Genomic DNA, 22,196 nt, shown 5'->3' on the forward strand with positions numbered 1-22,196 from the left:
TGTCTATGAGGTCTGTGATTGTAATGCCACTATAAGCCAAAGTGGTGAAAAAGTCACTGGAATTTGAAACTGACTTGATGAACACAAACCATATCCATGATTACTTACTTTTTGTTTTAATATATATATATATATTTAAAACCCTCCAAATTGTTACCTTTACTTGTATAAGGATTTGCTTTGGCACCCTAATAATTTTGTTTGCTCTTTTCTGTACCTTTTCCACTGTTAATGTATCTTTTCCAAGCAATCAGATAAACAGACAATATTCCAATGTTGTTGCACCACAGATTGGTATTATGATATTGATGGCTTTATCACTGATCCCTTTTCTAAGGATTCATTGCATTATTTATTGGGATTGTTACTTTTCTTGAGCAATTCATCACAACCCAGGATCTCTCTCCTGGTCTATAAGTAAAGATGAGACCCAAATGGCATATATCAGAAGGTAGGAATGCTCACTTGCACATTATCCTGAACTACATTTACCATTTTAATGCCAATTTACCTAATCCAACCCTGTAAAATATCTAGCTATTTTAGAATCCCATAGTTGTTCTCTTATCTCACACTCAACATTGAAAAGTATTCAGATAACTCAGCAGTTTAACATGGGGCTAAATTGTAAACACACATATTTAGTTTATTTGGCTTTTGCTCTATGCCTACTCTTCAAAAAGACCCACAGTCTCCAAGCAGCTTGGTATACGTGTGACAAGGAAGCATGTAGGGACAAATAATAATGGACATTTCATAGGTAAAAAAAAAAAGGGGGAAACAGCATTAAGAAATGAATTGAGCAGCACTGATATATTTTTAGCCTAAGAAACCAAAAGCTTTCATGCTCCGAAACAATCCTGATATGAGACTGCACTGCACTTACATTTTTTCCATTATCACTAGATGATGAGCAGGTCTTTGGCAACTTTTGTTCTGGTTCTGAGTAGTCTGTGTCAGTTGAGTAAGCATCTGGAGGAATGGCATAATCACCTTCTGAGGTCACTGAAGACAGAGAAACACCTGAAAGTAAACCAAATACATACACAAATGTATCATTAAATCATCATAAAATATGAGATATATTCATTCAGCAAAGATGAATATCAACAGATGAATACTGTATTGATATTCTAGCAGGCTTGTTTTTCCCTTAGATATGGGAGAGACTCCCCACAACTTCTCATTGTTTCCCAGCACTCTTAAGTGGCAATGCAGTTGCCATATAGTGTTGTGTGCCTTCAAGTCATTTCTGATTTATGGCGACCCTAAGGCAAACAGGGGTTTCTTGACAAGATTTGTTCAGAGGAGATTTTCCATTGCCTTCCTCTGAGGCTGACAGAATGTGACTTGCCCAAGGCATTCCTTCTAATTTATTAGGCTGACACCAAACATAGTCATAAAATCAAAGGAGCTTAAACAATCCTATGGGTTCTTGTATATTCACATTTTGTATGTTCACTAGGCCATACCTGTGTTACTTCTATTATTAATTCAACTGGGTTTCTCAAGGGAGAGAGACTGAATTTGCAGACTGTATGCTACCAATATTTCACATTCTAGGAGGGCATCACTCACTTTCTAAGGGAGCTACATTTACTGACACATGTGGAGGAAAAACCCATGACACTGCAGGCTAACCCAGAAGCAAGAATCATGTGGTCTTTCTGGAACATTTCTGTGGAACCCACCACCCACTTACTTTTTTCTCTCTGGTCAAATCACAAAATCCATTGTCTACAGCCAAGCTGTACACGCAACCAAATCTGTTCAACTCTTTGGATAGAGACTGACAAGGATTTACATCAGTCATTTCTAAAACTACAACACCCAGCCAACTAAGAGGAAAAACAGATTTACAAGGCCAGAATGTTTTCCAGGAATATTTTACTGTACAAAAGACAAAGAACAGAAATAGAACTCCACTTGTTAGCCACAACTTGAACAGCTCAAAAACATTGACAAAAAGCCTCAATCCAGCCCAGACAAGAACACATTTCTCAAATGGGCCCTGGGTGACAGACCTACACTTGCTTACAGATGACTCCCAAACTTTAAATACTCATTAGTAACAACATGCTACACAAGCAAGATATAAACACATGGGCAGCCTGTGATGGCATCTCTGTCCTCATATCTACTCTGGCAATGCTATTACAGGGCCTAGTAATGACATCCACAACATCACCAGTTTATTTACCTCTTTTAATATGAAAGCAGTACCATGCGTATAAAAGGCAAATGGATTTCTCTCTGTACAAATGAGTAAGGAGGGAAACAGACTGACACTTTGTGTTGGTCTGTGGGTGGAGTCATGGTGTGACTCCTCTCCCAGGGCACAATTTTGGTGCATGCCCGTTTACAGGGCGCGCACCATGATGATGCCACTCTGGTGCTGCATCTACACAATGCAGCGCCAAAAGAGTGTCATGATGCTGTGGTGTGGCACCTATGAAGCCCTTTCCAGGGCAGAAAAAGTACCCGCCATTTGTGGGTTCTTTTTGCACCGGGGTGGGGGCGTGGCATGCAGTTGCCGCGTCCCCAACCCAGCACTTACAGGCTGTCTGTACAGCCCCTAAGTCTGGGGAAGAATACTTCAACCACTTCACTTCAACCAACAACATACTCCAGTGTCTGATCTTAAAGTTGTGGAGCAGAGAAACTTAAAAGGAAGATTAGAGTGAGACATTGCTGAGCTACAATTCATTAGTAAATTCTAGTGTATCACCAGAGCACAGTGCATGAACAGTATGAACTGGCCTAGCTAGTCTACAAGGTTTGTGTTTCCAGCAACAGTTCTGTAAATGGTCAGTAATAAAAAGAAAACTGTCATTATCAATACTCTAGGCAACTCTCACTGTTAACTATCCATCCACAGCGCCCAGCTGTATTATAGAATTGAATTCATCAATGAGATGGGATGTCGACAATGTACTTTTTAATACAATTGTTTAATTGCTTTTTTAACTTTGGTAAAATAAAATTTTAGCTGGACTTTGTTTTAAATTTTTGTAAGTGTCTTTGAATAACTTGCTGGAAGAAAGGCTAGGTATAAATAAATAAATACAGTAGTTTTAATAGTGCCACAGGACTCTTGTTTTTGCTGCAAAAAATTTAATTCATCAGTCCTGCAGTGAATTAATTCTATTGCAATTTTTAAAATCAAGCTGAAGTGTTTTTTTTTAATCTTAGGCCTGTTACAGACTGCCAAAATAAAGCTGCTTCGGGTCTCTTTGGAGGTATGCTGTTTAAATGATGCATGGGTCCTAAGAGTCCGGAGGTCGCGCCAAAGCTACACTCCACTCCTAAGCACTGGAGTGCAGCTTTGGTGCAGCTTCTGGACTCTTAGGACGCATGCATCATTTAAACAGCATAACTCCAAAGAGACTCGAAGCAGCTTTATTTTGGCAGTCTGTGGCCTGTTACAGACTGCCAAAATAAAGCTGCTTCGGGTCTCTTTGGAGGTATGCTATGTAAATGATGCATGCATTCTAAGAATCCGGAAACTGCACCAAAGCTGCACTCCAGTGCTTAGGAATGGAATGTGGCTTTGGTGCAACCTCTGGACTATTAGGACACATGCATCATTTAAATAGCATACCTTCAAAGAGACCCGAAGCAGCTTTATTTTGGCAGTCTGTAACAGGCCTGTAACAGGTAGCACTGACTATTTCACAAATTATGGCCTTGAAGCTGACCTTTCTTCTAAGGTTTCTTCATTAACAAGTGTAGTGCCTCCCTCACCCCTACCCATATAACGTCTCAAATTTAAAAAATTCTATAAAGATACCAGCTTGGTCAGGGTAACCCACTGGCTGATCATGGGCAAATCACACTCAGCCTCAGAGGAAGGCTATGGCTAGGGATGGCATATCCCGCCGGTAGGCGGGACAAACCCGCTTTTAGCGCTCCGATCCCAGTCCCGGTCCGGTTTTGCACCAAGACGGGACTGCCCCGCCCACAGCCACCCACCTCCTCCTCCTCCGCCTTCTTCTCTTGTTCTGGCCGTGCGCGGCTGCTTATGCAGCCGGCGGGCCCTCAGCCACAGCCTCCTCCTCTGGCTCCGCCTCCCGGGCCCAAGGAAGTGCCTAGCGCGGTCGCGTGGAGGCGCGCAAGGCGGAGGGTGGCTGCCTGCCTGCTGCCTTGGTGCACGGGCATGGGGGAGCGCGCCAAGGCAGCCACCCACCTCCTCCTCCGCTTGGGCCTGGGAGGCAGAGGAGGAGGAGGGAGGAAGGAGGAAGGAAGGAGGGAGGGAGGAGGAGGGAGGAAGGAAGGAGGAAGGAGGGAGGAAGGAAGGACGAGGAGGAAGAAGAGGAGGAGGAGGAAGAGGATAGTGAGGATGATGATGATGAAATGAGGCAGCTTCTGAGGCACGACCAATATAAGTTGCTCTGATTTTTACAATCTCATGTGCAGTGAAAAAAAACCAAAGTCCCTTGACCAAGAACACACACCTGAGAAGTACAGTTGAATCCGAGAGCAAACCCACTTCTTGTTAAACCACCTTGACATGTTCAGTATGAATGCATAGCATGTTCAGTGTGAAACCCAAAGAGTTTGGTTATACAATAAGCCTCTGAAATATGCAAGAGGCCATGTTAAGTAAAGCCATGTTCAATGCCCAAATGTGCTGTTTGGAATGGGGGGAGGGGGGGTGGCCAGAAAGGGAAGTACATTTCTGGCCTCTGTCTAGGAATAATGCCCAAATGCCCTCCATTTTGATCATGCCTAAGAAACATGCATTTATAGTAACATTTTAAAAAAACATCAATTTTTTCCGCATGTCCTCCATTTTAAAAAAATGTGCCCTACATGTGAAAATTTTGTCCTACATTTGTCCCGGTTTGGAGGTCCAGACTTATGGCAACCCTAGCCATGGCACACCCCCTTGAAACAAATTTTGCCAAAGAAAGCCCATGATAGGGTCACTTGGGGGAAGCCATAAATCAGAAACAACTTGAAGGCAAACAAGAACAGCAAATAATACTGTTAGGCTTTGCAGTAAAGATTCAATTTTTCCCCTATATAATGAATACAGGTCAAGTCCCCCTTATCCAAAACGCTCAAGACCAGAAGTGTTGCAGATTTTGAATTTCTGGAATATTTGCATCCGCATAATGAGATATCTTGAGATGGTACTGTTGGGGCGTGGAAAGATGCACTGTGTCCACCACAACCACCTGCAGAGTTGAACCACATCGACAGGACGCCAGGGAGAAGGAATCTGAAGAATCTTAGTTGCGTAGGCAGACTTGCTCTTACATAGGAATGAATCTCTGGACAATGAGGTTTCTCTCAAGAAGAGGGTTCTTTAATCATTGTTACATAACTATTTACAAAGATTACATTGACAGCCACAGTAACACCAACCATCTCTCTGTCTCTCAGAATCACTAACTGTCTCACTCTCCCTCAGTGACAGTTCAGAACGACAGTGGACAGTTGCATCAACATTCCAACGATGCACTGTTTAAATGCTGACACATATGACTGCCACTAGAGCTGTATATAACTTGCACAACAGCTCCACCTAGTGGCCACATCCATGTCATTTCCTGACAGGTACCCAAGTCTAAACATGAGATTCATTATGTTTTGTATACACCTTATACACATAGCCTGAATATTTTATATACAATATTTTTTAATAATTTTGTGCATAAAGCAAAGCTTGTGTACACTGAATTATCAGAAAGCAAAGATGTCATTATCTCATTATCTCAGCCACCCAGGACTGGAGCGTGGCTTTGGCATGGCTTCTGGCCTCTTAGAATGCATGCATCATTTAAACAGCATACCTCCAAAGTGACCAGAAGCTGCTTTATTTTGGCCTGTCTGTACAGGCTCAAAATCGCGTTTTGTCAGCTTTGTTATCTAAAACCTAAATAAAGATCCAGTTATGCATTTAATTCACCTATTGTATTAAATAATGAAAAATATTCTGACTTCCCTCTCAGTTCTCCAGAACACCTGGAAACATTTAAAACTATTTTAGAATCCTGCCCACCTCGCTTTAGAGCCCGTGGACTACCTGGGCCACTTCTGCTTCGAGAGTCTGATTCAGATGTCCGTGAACTAGATCGGGAACTATCTTCTTCTTCAGACCCAGATGAATCATCTAAAAATGGGTTGTTGCTGATTTGTGTTGCTTTCTAAAGAAAGAAGTAATTTTAAAAACTTGTTTAAAAGTTGTATTCTGAAAGTTACACTGATTAGTTTAAAATGTTATTCCACTAGGACAGTACAAAAATTGCCTGAAAATATCACCAGCACAGCAACATATAGAAAACAGATGGGGTTTTCTATTACAATTTTTTAAGGACTTGCAGAGAAGAACTATGGGCTATAGTCCTATATGAAATTGTTGCTACATCTAACTATTGTGAATTAGAAATCTTCTTCTTCTTGGCTTTACTTCATGAATGAAGATTCAGGAAGGATTCAGCCGTGCTTTCTACAAGCGCGTTTATGACGTTGGATGCATCCTTTGAGACTGTGCAATGGGTTTTTCTGGTGGAGCGCAGCGTGCACAGAACTGGCCTCACCCTTTAAACCAGAGGTTTGACCGCTGAGGCCTTGATAAGCATGGACGGTAGCAGCGAGGTCCTCGGGTCATAGGTTTGATTAGAGTTTCCTTCTCTTAGATGGTTGACCTTACAGGGTTAGACAAGCACCATCTGCCTGGGTTTGGGATTAGAGTTTTCCTTCTCCTAGGATGGTTGCCATAAGGCTAGAGAGCCCATCCTACCCTTGAATTAGAAATACTATTCTATTAAAATGTTGTCCATTTGATATTCCAGAGTTCAATCTGCAGAACACAGCCAGACAAAATATGCATAGATGGTTCAACAAAAGTCAATACAAAGGAAGATGTGACCTAATCTTGCTCCCATTTCATGTTAATGCTGCTACATATGTTTGTGGTATGGGAACATTTGGCTTCTGGCTTCTCATTCTCTCTGATCAACTAGCCAAATTATTCTGCTTAGACTAATTACAAATTGGCTTCTATTCAGAATACTGTGTTCAGGTATCAGAACATAAACTTTCACTACACCCATGTGGAATATTCAAAATTGGTATTCAATAGTTGGTTCTTTGCATTTGTGTTATTTCCATCAACATTTTGGAGCCTAGTACATTTGAATGTTACTGATATGTTCAGGCTTCACATCTGGCATGCAAAGTAATAATATACCATTGACTAGCTCCACTTTGTAAGAGTTTCAAAATGTATATTTTGAAATTTAAGCCTCCTCATATGTCCAGAAACTAAATGAATAGTCTAACACTGCAATTAGACAGAGCACACTACTGAAAAATAGAAGCAGAACAATTCTTTCAAATTAATAAAGTTCAGGCATAAATGTAACGATGACCAGGCATCCTGCGGTTATGCACAACTGTCATGTCTGTGATTAATATCACATTTGTACAATCAATTCTAAGAATAAACATTTGCTTTTCCAGAAAATTAGTTTTATGCTCATTACAGGCATATGGCATATAGGAAATATCACATTTTTATAAGATGACTCCTAAGAGTCTCCCCCTCCAGCACAAATTTAAGCAAAAGTGTTACCCCTTTAAGAGTAGTATAGACTGGTGTAGTCACATTCTTGTATATTAATGATGTGTAGAGTCCTGATAATGAATAAGAAGTTGAAGACGTAGAACCTGAAACAAATAATTTTTTTCAAATACTTTCTGAAAAACTTGGATCTATTTTTATTTACAAAAAAGTTGTAAAGTCTCTGCAAAATAGTCTGGAGAATATAGATTTATAAAACCTAAGAAAGTAGGGAGCTGTGTGTGTTTTATCTTATAAGTCTATATTCTACATTCTTGAATTTTCAGAAAGAACTCAGGAAACAATATAAATTACAGCAAACAAATAAATGAAGTAAATTAGCAGAAATGTTCCTGAATAAAAGAACATTATACTCTCTCAACTTGCTCCAGTAAGGACTCTGTTCTCAATCAATGATATTCTCTTTGTTTCATTCTCTCAGCATATAACACACAGATTGGCCTCCTAAAACTTTTCAGAGTTTAGCCTTGCTGCCTTGAATCCCATTTTGGAAGAAAGGCAGAATATAAGTCCAACAAACAAACAAACTTACTTTTACTGAAGGAGTCAACACTAAAGGCCTCAGAAAAGTGTAAACCCGACTTGGCTACAGCATAAATTCTGCTTTCCTGAGAAACAAAAATATTTTTTTAAATAATATATTATGCCTTTCCCCCACACATTTAAAGAAATATTCAGATTTCAGCTGTGGCTGGTTCCCACCAAACTCAACTGGGAAAATTAGCATCCTCTTTAAATCTGGAAAGAAGCATAACAACTAAAACCTAAAATAGATACTGTGTTATTTTCACACTTTGACTTTTATGCCTTTTGCTTTTTGCATCTATTCCTCATCAAGTTATCAAAATACTTCTGTATTTTTTTAGAACATAGTTTGGTTTGTTCCTTACAGAAATATTTCTGTCATCTAATTGCATTCAAAAACTCACTGTTAAACTACATGGATTAGGTTAGTGCAGAGGACCTCCTTTGGTAGTTCTCCCACCTTCAGCCCCCCAATCATCCCACAAATCATCTCCAGACACTCTTCCAATCTCCACAGCAGATTTGGGATGAGCTGTGAGGGCTGCACAAAGAGAGGGGACATGGGTTCCACCAAATGTTTCTGTTCAGCTGCTGGATGACACAGGCTGGATACAACCCATCATCTCTTGGGGTGGGTGGGCTTTCTGTTATACACTCCTCCAGAATTCAATTAATCTTTCATTTCATAAACATTTATTATACCTATTAAATTCAATAGGACTTCCTTTTATGAAGATGTGTGTATACAGATTCTTTTTCAGATAAGCTAAAACATGTGTGTAGCAATATTCAGTACTAATCCATCACCATTACATATATTAGTTCTAATTTTGGGGTTACTTTCACTTAGGGCCTGTACAGATGGGTGCTTTGCACCAACTTGAGCCTGAACCAGGGTTGAGCGTTTACATGCTCAGCAACCCGACTGCCATTATGGTGCACACCCAGCCATACGGGATGCACCATGATGTTTGGGCAGCACAGAGCCCAAATAGTGCCGCACCGACATCATCATGGTGCGTGAGCATTCCCATGGTGTCCTGCACGCAGCATAAAAGAACCCGCCAGGCAGCAGGTTCTTTTGAAGCCTCCCAGAGGCCGCGGTGTTTGGTTGCTGCGGTCTTCATCTGGGGCAGAAAGGGGTGGCGTCTTGCTGCCTCTTTCTGCCAATTTGTCCTAAATGGTCACTAGTACCCTTACTGGATGATTTCCTTTAAGTTACTTCTTTTTCACTATACAGAATGTTAGTTTATGTTACTTTCACTAAGGGCTCAAGCAGACAGCCCACTCTCAAAGCAGTCTGCCACTGTGGTCCCAAATGGGCCACCTGCAGGAGTGGATTAAATCTCCTCCTTTTGTTCGTGGCTTCAGGTTGCCTTAGACAGCCTCAGAACAGATACCAGCCACTTCTTGGGGGGGGGGGGATCATCTAAAAGCCCATATCTCAATTTGTTACCAATATAGACACTGCAAGATATTAAAAGATTATTTCCTAATGGCTCAAATGTGCTAGAATCCCCGAAGCATTACTTCTTAGCTTTTTCTCTGGACAAAGAGATCATACTGAAGTGGATATCTAACCTGAATACTAGAAAAGAATTTTGGCCATTTGTAAAAGGAAGTTGCACAGTTCATAGTCAGCCCAATTGTTTTTAATCTATAAAGGCAGATATTTGCTCATTTGGCTAGTAACATTACATAAAATGTCCTAATCAGAGACCCTAGGGATCTCCCATGATCTAGTAGTGATCTTCTACTCGACTCAGACTTTCCTGATGTCCTCCATTCCTTTCTCCTTCTGCCATGGTTATTCTCTATGACTCAATATAAAAAAGAGAGAAAAGGCAAATAGTAAGGTTAAAAAACAACAACCCAGTTTACTGATTGTAGACAATGGCAGATTTTATAAATTTACATTTTATTTATCGATACTAACCCCAACTGAGTTGCTAATTTATTTTCATATATTCTGAAATGTAAACCAGAAATGTACAGTAATTGTAGCACCTGTAATTACTTTTATATATGGGTCAATTGTGACAATGGAGGAATAAGATGGTAATGCTGCTTTCTCAAGAGACCCTACATGTAAAGTATTACTGTCTCTAATGGGCACAGACAGTTTGTGGAGAAATTTAAAAATAAATAAATTATGAAGCTGGAATATTATTATAAATAATTTCATTTACCCACGAGGGGAATCGATGCAGCGGAGGAGTGGGAGGCTTGTTGCTTGTAGTTTTCCTTGCATCACCAGAGTCCGAGGATTCTACACATTGTGTTTCACAGGAGTCATAAGTAAAGAGTTTATCATTACAGCCAATTTCCATCTTCTCTAAAACATCTGCACCTTCTCCATCTACCTGATCAATATCTGTTTCTTGAGGCTTAAAAGGACGTATCATGCTTATTGCATTTCTGTTTCTGCCAAACATTTTGTCTGAACATAGAGAGGGCTGGCTAAAATGTTTTTTTGCCAGTGCTGCATTTAGAGTAAAGACACTAGGAGTCCTCAGCTTTGGAGGTGGCAAATTAGATGGAGAGCCTGCTGCCAGCATCAGTGCTGGATGCTTAGGAGCTAGAGCTGGAGTTAAAATTGGACTTGGCGTATTTGCCTCACTAGAGGAAGATGAATAATCTAGCCGGTGGGACTGAAATCTCTTATTCAATTCATCAGAAAAACTATCATGATCTTTCTTGCCACTGAAGGATTCCAAGTTGCTTTTTCCAGTTACATGGTTCTGATTTTTCCACAGTGTCTCCTGTTGCCAGGAATATAATTTTTTGTGTATATTTCCTTGAGCTTGGAAACTCTCTTCTTCCATAAAAGAGCTGCTGTCATCTGATGCTGTCAAATACATTTCACTCCCAATTCTGCTGTAGCCTATACCTTCTTCAGATGTGTGACTTGAAAGAGTAGATATACGCCTGGATTTTGATCTTTCCTTGCTTGCTTCCTCTTCATCAGAGCTCCAGTCACTTACTGTAATGCAAGAATTCTTTGACACATTACTTTCTATATCTTTTGATTTTACTGTTTGCCTTTGTTCTGGCATACAAGAATTTTGTTGTAAGGGCTTCAGACCTCTATTACTCCCATACACTGTTATGCCAACAGAAGATGTTTCCTGGCTTTCTTTCTCTGAAAAAGCAGCAAATAACATATTTAGCAAAATTGTTAAAATGGGAGTCAACAGACTACAGTTTGCAATGAACATGTGCATGTTACATCAGTGTAAAGCAGTGGTTCCCAACCTTCCTAACGCCGTGACCCTTTAATACAGTTCCTCATGTTGTGGTGACCCCCAACCATAAAATTATTTTCATTGCTACCTCGTAACTGTAATTTTGCTACTGTTATGAATCATAATGTAAATAACTAATTAGTTAATAAATATTTAATTATTATCAATAACCAATTATTAATAATTGATAATTGATTATTGTTAATGACTAATTATTAATAATTATTAATTATTAATTTGAATACTATTAATTCCATCCTCTGCTGCTGCCATCCTGCTCTTTCTTGGGAGAAGGCCAAGCAGTGGAGGAGCCTTGAGCAGAGACCAGATGTCATAACCAGAATGGAGGGAAAGAAACCACCAAATGTAGGACATTTAAGAAAAATGTAGGGGAGGTTCTAAGACTCTTAGGCGACCCCGTGAAAGGGTTGTTCAACCCCCAAAGGGGTCACGACCCACAGGTTGGGAACCGCTGGTGTAGAAACAGTATTTATTTATTTATTTATTTATTTATAGTATTTATACCCCGCCCTTCAGCTCTAAAGGCTCTCATAGCGGCTTACAATTATTATTATTTTTAATAAGACGGTTCCCTGCCCTCAAGCTTACAACCTAAAAAGACACAACACAAAAGGAGAAGGGAATGTGGTGGGGAAGGGGATCAGATCCAGCAGTTCTTCTCTCCCTCTGAGACCTGGACCAAGGCAGATAGACTGGAGGGAGGGCTCAGCTTCTTAATCTAGGGCAAGCCTGATGTAGTTGGGCCTGCATCTCTCCCTCTTTGGCCAAATGGCACCAGTTTGACTGAAGGGAGGGCTCTGCTTCTTAGCTCTGGCTAGACCCAATGGAACTGTCTAATTACCAATTTCTAAGCCACTCTGAGAGCATTTCTGAAGAGCAGGCATAAACAGAATAAATAAATAATAAATCTACATGTGCAACAGGTAATAAAAGTTTACTACATTAAAGCCAAATAGTCAAGAAATCAGAAGAAGACTGGAAAGAGCAGCATGGAAGAACTAGACAAGATAATAAAGAGTAAAGATATACATCTGAGCACTAAAGTTGGATTTGTACAAGCCATTGTATTTTCCATCATCATGTACAGATATGAGAGCTGGATAGTGAAGAAAGTGGATAAAAAGTAATTCATTTGAGATGTGGTGCTGGAGAAGAATGCTTAGGATAACGTGGACAGCCAAAAAGACAAACAAATGGGTCTTTGAACAGATCAAGCTTGAAATCTCCCTGGAAGCCAAGATGATCAAATTGAGGCTGTCGTACTTTGGCCACATCATAAAAAGGCATGGCTCATTAAAAAAGACAACAATGCTAGGAAAGGTAGAGGTAGTAGAAAGAGAGGAAGACCGTACACTAGATGGATGGACTCAAATTAGGGAGGTCAGAGGTCTGAGTTTACAGGACCCAAGCAAAGCAGCTGAGGTCTTGGAGGTGTCTCATCCACAGGGTTGTCATGAGTCAGTGTTGACTCAAGGGCAGTTAACAACAACATACTACTTAAAACTGCAAATGACACTTTTTATTCAAACCTATTAAAAGAGAAAAAAAGGAAATTTGTGCAAGTAAAAATGTGGACATCAGGGAGTGGACAAGGTTCCAGGTGTCTTAGGATTTATTTCTAGTCCTCTTTTGAAACTTTCTTGTTCAAGGATCACAACCTTTAAATTTCATATTGTATCTTCAGGAAGATTGAAATCTTCTACAACTAGCTTTTGAGTATCAGCATTTTTAATGTCACATTTGTGTCCATTTATCCTCTTGTGTAGAGACCATCCTGTTTGTTCAATGTAGTGTAGAGAGGCATTGCTGGCCACAGGATGGCATATATCACATTGGAGGATGAACAGGTAAAGGTACCCCTGATGTTGTGGGTGATGTTATTGACCACTTTAATATTCCTCCCAAAGTACATGTGAGGACAGAGTTGGCATCTGAATTTGTGGCAGGGTCTTGTCCCTCTGTTACCATCCATGTTATGCGGCCTGTTGTTTAAGAGTTGGAGGCTGTCTGTAGACCACCTTTATTAGACATACAGTTTGAGATTTAAAGGTTGTGGTCCTTGAACAAGGAAATTAGAAAGGAAGACCAGAAACAGCTGAACTGAATTATATTTACAATTCCAACCCATTAACAGAGGTATGAACAAAGACATTGGCTTCAGGGCACACTATATATATATTATACAAGAGTTCTTGTTACTGTAACATTGGCCCGGTACAGACCACCCCAAAAGGGCAGCCTGGCGGTGGCCTGTTTCCCTCTGCAGGGACGCCGCAGCAGCCAAACTGCCTGGCATCCCTCCACCCCAAAAAGTACCCGGAAAAACCAGGTTCTTTTTGGGTCACCAGCACACGTCACGAGTGCAGCAATGTCTATATGCTGCACATCACTTACGTCAAGATGGTGGCGCCTGTGTGGACAGGACACTGCCATTAGGCTGTCGCCGTGCGGTGCTACGGTTAGGGACTGTGCAATTGGTGCACGGTCCCTAACCCTAGAATCAGTGGCAGCATGGCGCTTCGGGACCATTTGTCCAGGGCCAAAAGGACTCTGCTCACCCAAGGAACTGACATCTGGTAAGCAGATTGACTGGTTTCACACCATCAACATTATCTGACCATTGTAAAGACCTGAAAGATCTGTATCTCCAGATTTCTCAGATATGGCAAATAACTATCACTAAATCACTATGTGACTAACTTCTGTTGGCCTTTGAATATTACTGTAGACATATGGTCAGATTATTTGGGTAGAGTTCCCAAATCCTAAGCGGAGGACCACAAGTTCAGAAGGGCTCCTGTGGAAGTAGGTTTCACTGAAATCAGTGATAATTAATTTCTAATCATTCTGTTTAGGACTAGTGGTCATTTTGAAATTTATATCCTAAATACCTAGACTGCTGTTGTCTTCACTTAATTCAGCTTGCTTTGATGTAGAACTGCTTGTGTTTTCTGGTTCAGGAACTTGTTGTGGACTTCTTGCTCTGTTTAAGAAGCATCCAAAAGTCAAACTGCTCATTCGTTGGCCTTCTGAAGGTTTATGTGCTGAAGGAACAGATTTCTTTCCCTGAAGTTCTGTGGAGTAATAATCCAAATATCAAGATTTAATGTATTCTGCTACTGGATATCAACATAAAAGTAAAGACAACCATGTTATTCCAGGAAGAGAACTCACAGGTGTTTATCATTTTAACAAATGAAAATATTTCAACTGCTGTGAAATCGTCAACATACCAAAAAAATTTTTTTTAAATATTTTGTAAGATCAAGGTAGTTTGATATTAGACACCTTTATAGTTATGCTCTCAGTCTCAAAGGGAAGCACTGGCAAAAACCCCTCTGAACAAATCTTTGTCAAGAAAACCTTGTGATAGGCTTGTCTTCGGGTCACTATGGGCTGAAGCACACAGTTGGTAAAGAGCGGCCGGAGGCCATGATTGGGGTAGAACCGTGGTGACTGGCCCGCTCCTGAAGTGGGCTGCCACCACAGTCCCAAACTGGCGCCACTAGGAGTCCGATTATACCTGCTCCTTTTTGATCCTTATACTGGCTGCTGATTAGCTTCTAGTTGGCAGATTTTTATCCCAAGCAATCTTTTTATGCATATTATTTTATTTTTTATGTTATATTTTATATTGATGCTGGTCTTTGACCGTAATAAAGAATTTCATTTCATAGCTTCTGGGCCCAATACAAAGTGTTGGTTATTATCTTTAAAGCCCTAAATGGTCGGAAACAATTTGAAGGCACACAACAATGACAACAGCTATGTTACTACTGTTTACGTATCATATTTGTTCATGTTAATATCATTTTAAATATAATTTTAATATATTAAGTGAAGACAGATTGGATTTGTCACACATTTAGATGATATGTTCCCATATGTACTTGTGACTCATCTATTAGGTTACATTCAACATTAGTACTAATGGAAAATGGCTCCACACTTCACCTGATCTTCAGCTACCCCTACTACAGCTTCCTGCAACCCATTTTCCAAGCAAATCTCCACAGAAGCTTTTTAGGGAAAACAGGGAACTATTACAGTGGGGAGAGAGGTGAGACTTATCATGCATAAACATCCTTTCCACTTGTATTAGTATTGGATACAACTTATTGGAAATAAACATATAAATACTTAGTGTGACAGTGTTTGGATGAATTCAGTGATAGTCACAATTTTTCCTCTTTAAAAATACAGAAAATATAGAAAATGTTTATTATTTGTACAGTTTACCTTGCAGTTTATTCTGCAACATCCTTATCTCTTCAGTTTGGTTTTGGTTGATCATGCGAAGGTTCTGATTCTCTACTTCTAGCTGAAAGCATAAAGATACAATTTCTCACTCATGAGTAAAATGTTAAAAATTTACATCCCCCTCTCTCAAAACTGTTGTGTCATCCTTTACTCACTTATTTCAGAACAACGCACACAGAGGGTTCACATATAAAATACTGCACAGTTAAGTACATAGTGGCAGTGTTTCAAATTACATACATGTACCTTGGCTACACCTGAGTGAAATGATTTAAATGTTCTTCAGAATCCCTGTTGTTGAATTCATTATCTGAGATGTCATGAAGAAGTAATTTTCATGCTTGTGACAACAGCTTTTTTGAGCTACAAAATAATCATTTCTCCCCCGTCCCCCAATTTCATGGTGTTATCTCCCACAAATAACTAACATGTCAAAGCAGATAATAAAATTGGTGGACTTATTTGAAAGGTTAATACTGTCAGCTACATTTCTATCTCCTGGTAGAAATGAACCTTACATGTTATGAGCCTTATTATCATAGAAGAATTAAACATACAGCTTCAACTTTTCAAGTAAGTCTGCAAAAGTTAATAAATCTACTTTTAAAAGTGATAAGATAACATGATAATGGCTTTGTGCTACTGGAATAATAATTATTTGATCAAGGTTTGCACTGTGCATAGTTTCAAGCTGCCACTTCATTTGAAGATCCATATACTTTATACTGAAGAAAATTTCCCACTGACTATAAATGGCTGTGAATCATCTTCTGTACATTCTGTTCAGTTAACATGAGACTCACCTCGTGCAGCTTGACAGTCACCCATTCTTTTATCTTTGCTGCTTTTGCCTCTATAATTTTTGCCTCTTGTATTCTTATTTGTTTCTGAAACAACAAGCCAGACTCAATCTTTTTGTCACTTGCATCTTTGACCCTAAAACATTTTATGGCTTTTTAATTAAAGTAGCATATGATGCTTACCAAGCACTACAACATCAACTCTGACACCTTTACAAAAAGAAAATAATAATAATAATAATAATAATAATAATAACAACGATAATAATAGGATTTATTTATATGCCACCCAATCACTGGGAATCTAGGTGGCTTACAACAGAGGGGATAATGGACGGTTCCCTGCCCTCAGGCTTACAATCTAAAAAGACATGACACAAAAGGAGAACGGAATGGTGGTGGGGGGGAAGGGATCAGGTTCAGCAATTCTTTTCTCCCTCTGAAGCCTGGACCAAGGCAGATGGACTGGAGGGAGGGCTCTTTTTCTTAATCGAGGCCGGGCCCGATGGCGTTGGACCTGTCCTTTCACTCCTTCTCAGGCCAGAAGATGACAGTTGGAAGGAGGGAGGGCTCTTCCTCTTCAGGCCCGATGGCGTTGGGCCTGTCCTTTCGCTCCCTCTAAGGCCAGAAGATGACAGTTGGAAGGAGGGAGGGGAGGGCTCTTCCTCTTCAGGCCTGATGGCGTTGGGCCTGTCCTTTCACTCCTTCTCAGGCCAGAAGATGACAGTTAGAAGGAGGGAGGGCTCTTCCTCTTCAGGCCCAATGGCGTTGGGCCTGTCCTTTCGCTCCCTCCTAGGCCAGAAGATGACAGTTGGAAGGAGGGAGGGGAGGGCTCTTCCTCTTCAGGCCCGATGGTGTTGGGCCTGTCCTTTCACTCCATCTAAGGTAAGAAGATGACAGTTGGAAGGAGGGAGGGAGGGCTCTTCCTCTTCAAGCCCGATGGCGTCGGGCCTGTTCTTTCGCTCCCTCTAAGGCCAGAAGATGACAGTTGGAAGGAGGGAGGGAGGGCTCTTCCTCTTCAAGCCCGATGGCGTCGGGCCTGTCCTTTCGCTCCCTCTAAGGCCAGAAGATGACAGTTGGAAGGAGGGAGGGAGGGCTCTTCCTCTTCAAGCCCGATGGCGTCGGGCCTGTCCTTTCGCTCCCTCTAAGGCCAGAAGATGACAGTTGGAAGGAGGGAGGGAGGGCTCTTCCTCTTCAAGCCCGATGGCGTCGGGCCTGTCCTTTCGCTCCCTCTAAGGCCAGAAGATGACAGTTGGAAGGAGGGAGGGAGGGCTCTTCTTCTTCAAGCCCGATGGCGTCGGGCCTGTTCTTTCGCTCCCTCTAAGGCCAGAAGATGACAGTTGGAAGGAGGGAGGGAGGGCTCTTCCTCTTCAAGCCCGATGGCGTCGGGCCTGTTCTTTCGCTCCCTCTAAGGCCAGAAGATGACAGTTGGAAGGAGGGAGGGAGGGCTCTTCTTCTTCAAGCCCGATGGCGTCGGGCCTGTTCTTTCGCTCCCTCTAAGGCCAGAAGATGACAGTTGGAAGGAGGGAGGGAGGGCTCTTCTTCTTCAAGCCCGATGGTGTCGGGCCTGTCCTTTCGCTCCCTCTAAGGCCAGAAGATGACAGTTGGAAGGAGGGAGGGAGGGCTCTTCTTCTTCAAGCCCGATGGTGTCGGGCCTGTCCTTTCGCTCCCTCTAAGGCCAGAAGATGACAGTTGGAAGGAGGGAGGGAGGGCTCTTCCTCTTCAAGCCCAATGGTGTCGGGCCTGTCCTTTCGCTCCCTCTAAGGCCAGAAGATGACAGTTGGAAGGAGGGAGGGAGGGCTCTTCTTCTTCAAGCCCGATGGCGTCGGGCCTGTTCTTTCGCTCCCTCTAAGGCCAGAAGATGACAGTTGGAAGGAGGGAGGGAGGGCTCTTCCTCTTCAAGCCCGATGGCATTGGCCCTGTCCTTTCGCTCCCTCTAAGGCCAGAAGATGACAGTTGGAAGGAGGGAGTGGAGGGCTCTTCCTCTTCAGGCCCAATGGCATTGGGCCTGTCCTCTCGCTCCCTCTAAGGCCAGAAGATGACAGTTGGAAGGAGGGAGGGGAGGGCTCTTCCTCTTCAGGCCCAATGGCATTGGGCCTGTCCTCTCACTCCCTCTAAGGCCAGAAGATGACAGTTGGAAGGAGGGAGGGGAGGGCTCTTCCTCTTCAGGCCCAATGGCGTTGGGCCTGTCCTTTCGCTCCCTCCTAGGCCAGAAGATGACAGTTGGAAGGAGGGAGGGGAGGGCTCTTCCTCTTCCTCTTCAGGCCCGATGACGTTGGGCCTGTCCTTTCACTCCCTCTAAGGCCAGAAGATGACAGTTGGAAGGAGGGAGGGAGGGCTCTTCTTCTTCAAGCCCGATGGTGTCGGGCCTGTTCTTTCGCTCCCTCTAAGGCCAGAAGATGACAGTTGGAAGGAGGGAGGGAGGGCTCTTCTTCTTCAAGCCCGATGGCGTCGGGCCTGTTCTTTCGCTCCCTCTAAGGCCAGAAGATGACAGTTGGAAGGAGGGAGGGAGGGCTCTTCCTCTTCAAGCCCGATGGCATTGGCCCTGTCCTTTCGCTCCCTCTAAGGCCAGAAGATGACAGTTGGAAGGAGGGAGGGGAGGGCTCTTCCTCTTCAGGCCCAATGGCATTGGGCCTGTCCTCTCACTCCCTCTAAGGCCAGAAGATGACAGTTGGAAGGAGGGAGGGGAGGGCTCTTCCTCTTCAGGCCCAATGGCGTTGGGCCTGTCCTTTCGCTCCCTCCTAGGCCAGAAGATGACAGTTGGAAGGAGGGAGGGGAGGGCTCTTCCTCTTCCTCTTCAGGCCCGATGACGTTGGGCCTGTCCTTTCACTCCCTCTAAGGCCAGAAGATGACAGTTGGAAGGAGGGAGGGGAGGGCTCTTCTTCTTCAGGCCCGATGGCGCATAAGAAAAAGGAAAATACCTTCACTAAAGCTCCTTCTCTTGAAACACAGAAAGGACCCCCAAGCCATCGAGATTGTGTCCGTTAGCCCTATGAAGGACAGTTGTACAAAGCAGTAAAAACAATGGTACACTAGCACCACAACTCTTGCTGCTGTCTCAGTAGTAGGTTGGATAGCAGATTGGAAATTATATCTGTAATTTGGAGACTTCAGCATGACTATTACAGTAAGTTATTTTATTAAATTTGTAAGGACCTTTTTTCTCCTGAACAAGACCACCCTGGTTCACATAAACCAATGGGATGTAGTTTTCAAAAGGGAATTGAAAAGTTTGCACACTGTTACTATTATGCATTCTCTCTTTCTGTCTCTCTCTCTCTCTCTTATACTCTCTCCTTCTCTCTGTTCCAGGCTATAAAATTTCTTATCCAAGACCACAGAGAAAATTCATATTTAACTTGTTATCAACAGATATCTTTACAGAATCTGAAAATGTCTCAACAACAATTTAACTTGGAGAAATTTAGGAAAGTAGACATTTTCATTTCCCCTCTACCCATTATATTCTCATTTTACAAAAACAAATGAATGGCAACACTCTTATTTCTAACCTGCTCTAGAAGCTGTTGCTCCAAATTCGGTATGATGTCATCCTTCTCTTGTATCAGTATCTCCAAATCTTGACACTTCTTATACAACCTTGTCTCAGACTCACTGGTTTGGATATTTGCAGCTTTTAGTTTTTCCTCCATAATCTGGACCTAAAAGTTAAAACAAAACACTACAGTCATCCCTCCATATTTGTGGCTTTGATATTTGAGGCTTTGATTATTCATGGATTTCATTAATATGTTCTCTCTAGGACTGTCTAGGTCCTCCAGTGCAACTCTGTGGTCAACTTTAACTAAAAGTTGCACTGAAAGACATTTGTAGCTACTCCAGTGCCATTCTATGGTCAGTGTATGTTGGACATTGACCACAGAGTTGCACTGGAGGACCTAGAGATTCCTAGAGAGGTGTCATCTCAGGTAAAAACAGTGTTTTTGTTATTTGCAGTTTTTCCATATTCACAGGGGTCTTGTTCCCCTAACCCTAGCGAATATGGAGGGACAACTGTATATAGAAAAAAAATATGATTTACAATACAGCACGCCCGCTCCATACACAGGTGTGCCATATGCAGGCATGCCATATACAACCGCACTACAATATAGGGAACGGCGCATGTGCTGGTCTATTAAATGGGGCTCGAGTTTATGTGGTATTTGCCTTATGCGAGGGGGAGGAGTCCAGAATGGATCCCCATGTAAGGAAAGGCTGCACTGTACATTTCACTGTATAAAATGATTGAAGTGTTCTATAAAATAGCAAAATCACGGTTTTCATATTGGAATTTATATATTTTTGAATATTTTCAAACTGTGGGTGGGTGGTTGAATCTGTGGACAAAGAATCTATGGTTACAGAGGGTCCACTGTACGCTTTAGATTTGGTTCATCAACAAGTTACAAATCAACCTCACAGAAATATCATCTAGCCCAGTGCTTCTTAAGCCATCTGCTGGAGGGAAAGACAGGATGTTTCTCCTAATGTACCAGGGACCAGCACTATATTTGTGCCCATTCACTAGAACTATTTCTTTTCTTTTCTTTTCTTAGAAACTTGCTGCAGATTGTTAGACAATAGCTGAAGGACCAGCATTGGTCCACAGACCATCACTATGAGTGGCACCAATCTAGCCCACATTTTAACAATATATGTGAGAGATTATCATGAGGGATGTACTAAAAACAAGATATGTACTACTACTCCAGCAGTTCCCTGAATTCACTGTATAGCTCCAAAGACATAGCCTGGTTCCTGTGTGTCACATTCTTCCAAGTTTTTGCCTTCTACCTTTTTAAGCCTCTTCTTTTGTCTGCCACTCTTTTGAGCATATGCCGTCTGTCACTCTTCTATCATCTGCCCTATCTAACACTCTTCATCTTTCCTGAGGAGTCAAAATCACTTTGACTACAGTAATATCACTTTCATGTTGGAAATAACACATACACTGCAGACCTATAATGAGCTTGGCTTTCTACTTTCCACTTTTATGTGCCTCAGAACCCATTTCCGATTATTTTTAAAAGCTTTTAAAATCTTTTTTAATTGCATTTTATTATTTTATTGAAGTTGACTTGTTTTAACTCTGCAAATCGTTTTAGTTGTATTTTAATTCTCCCTTTCTGTACATTGTATTGTTCTTTTAAACTGTGAGCCATTGTGAGTCCAAATTTTGGGAGAAACACAGGATATAAATAAATATACTACTACTACTAACAACAACAACAATGATGACTTTCCTATTTGTTCATATGTTGTAAAATGCAAGCACATGTTCCCTGCATCAGCATAAGGGGAAATGTCTGGAATTGCATGGCAAACAATGTCACACAGATGTCTTGCACATGGTGAACTCTCTGCTCTTTGCTTCTATTAACTCCTTCAGCTTTTCCCTCCATTCCCATTTCCTTGTATATTTTGTCTTTTTCGTTTAAAGACCCTAAAGTAGGACCTATGCTCCATTTTTGGACTGCTGTGAATGTTATTCAGAGACAATATTTGTTTGGAAACTGAATAAATAGAAATAAAATAATGTATATTATCTTCAGAACAATTCTACTACACATCATCCTGCATTATGAGCATACCTGCTGAAAAGCCTTTTCTGCTCGACGGTCTGCATCAATAACTTGTTTTTCAAGTTGCTGCATCTATAGAGAGATATAAGACATATGATGCAAGCTTCTTTAGGAGCTATAAAAACATTATCACCAGATCCAAGATAGCCATTAACATTATTTCAGTAAT

The 22,196-nt window shown here is 41.6% G+C and overlaps 1 protein-coding gene across 5 annotated transcripts in view; it reads right to left on the reverse strand.

Annotated features, from left to right (window-relative positions):
- The window catches only part of PLEKHH2 (pleckstrin homology, MyTH4 and FERM domain containing H2), a 101,680-nt gene that overhangs the window by 46,574 nt on the left and 32,910 nt on the right, over positions 1-22,196 (reverse strand). For 4 of the 5 annotated variants that reach the window (XM_089529178.1, XM_089529176.1, XM_089529174.1 and 1 more), the window contains exons 3-12: positions 22,037-22,099; positions 19,955-20,104; positions 16,446-16,529; positions 15,622-15,703; positions 14,274-14,456; positions 10,306-11,258; positions 8,124-8,199; positions 7,583-7,677; positions 6,008-6,152; positions 887-1,023 (exon numbers count right to left, since the gene is read on the reverse strand). In XM_089529178.1, the coding sequence (XP_089385304.1) occupies positions 887-1,023; positions 6,008-6,152; positions 7,583-7,677; positions 8,124-8,199; positions 10,306-11,258; positions 14,274-14,456; positions 15,622-15,703; positions 16,446-16,529; positions 19,955-20,104; positions 22,037-22,099 (1,968 nt within the window). The remainder of the gene's footprint in view (positions 1-886; positions 1,024-6,007; positions 6,153-7,582; positions 7,678-8,123; positions 8,200-10,305; positions 11,259-14,273; positions 14,457-15,621; positions 15,704-16,445; positions 16,530-19,954; positions 20,105-22,036; positions 22,100-22,196) is intronic. The other variant, XM_089529177.1, reaches the window with a different exon arrangement.

This window comes from Sceloporus occidentalis, unplaced genomic scaffold, assembly GCF_023333645.1.
Source record: "Sceloporus occidentalis isolate IW3139 unplaced genomic scaffold, rSceOcc1.0.p SCAF_6, whole genome shotgun sequence".
Classification (NCBI taxonomy): Eukaryota; Metazoa; Chordata; class Lepidosauria; order Squamata; family Phrynosomatidae; genus Sceloporus; species Sceloporus occidentalis.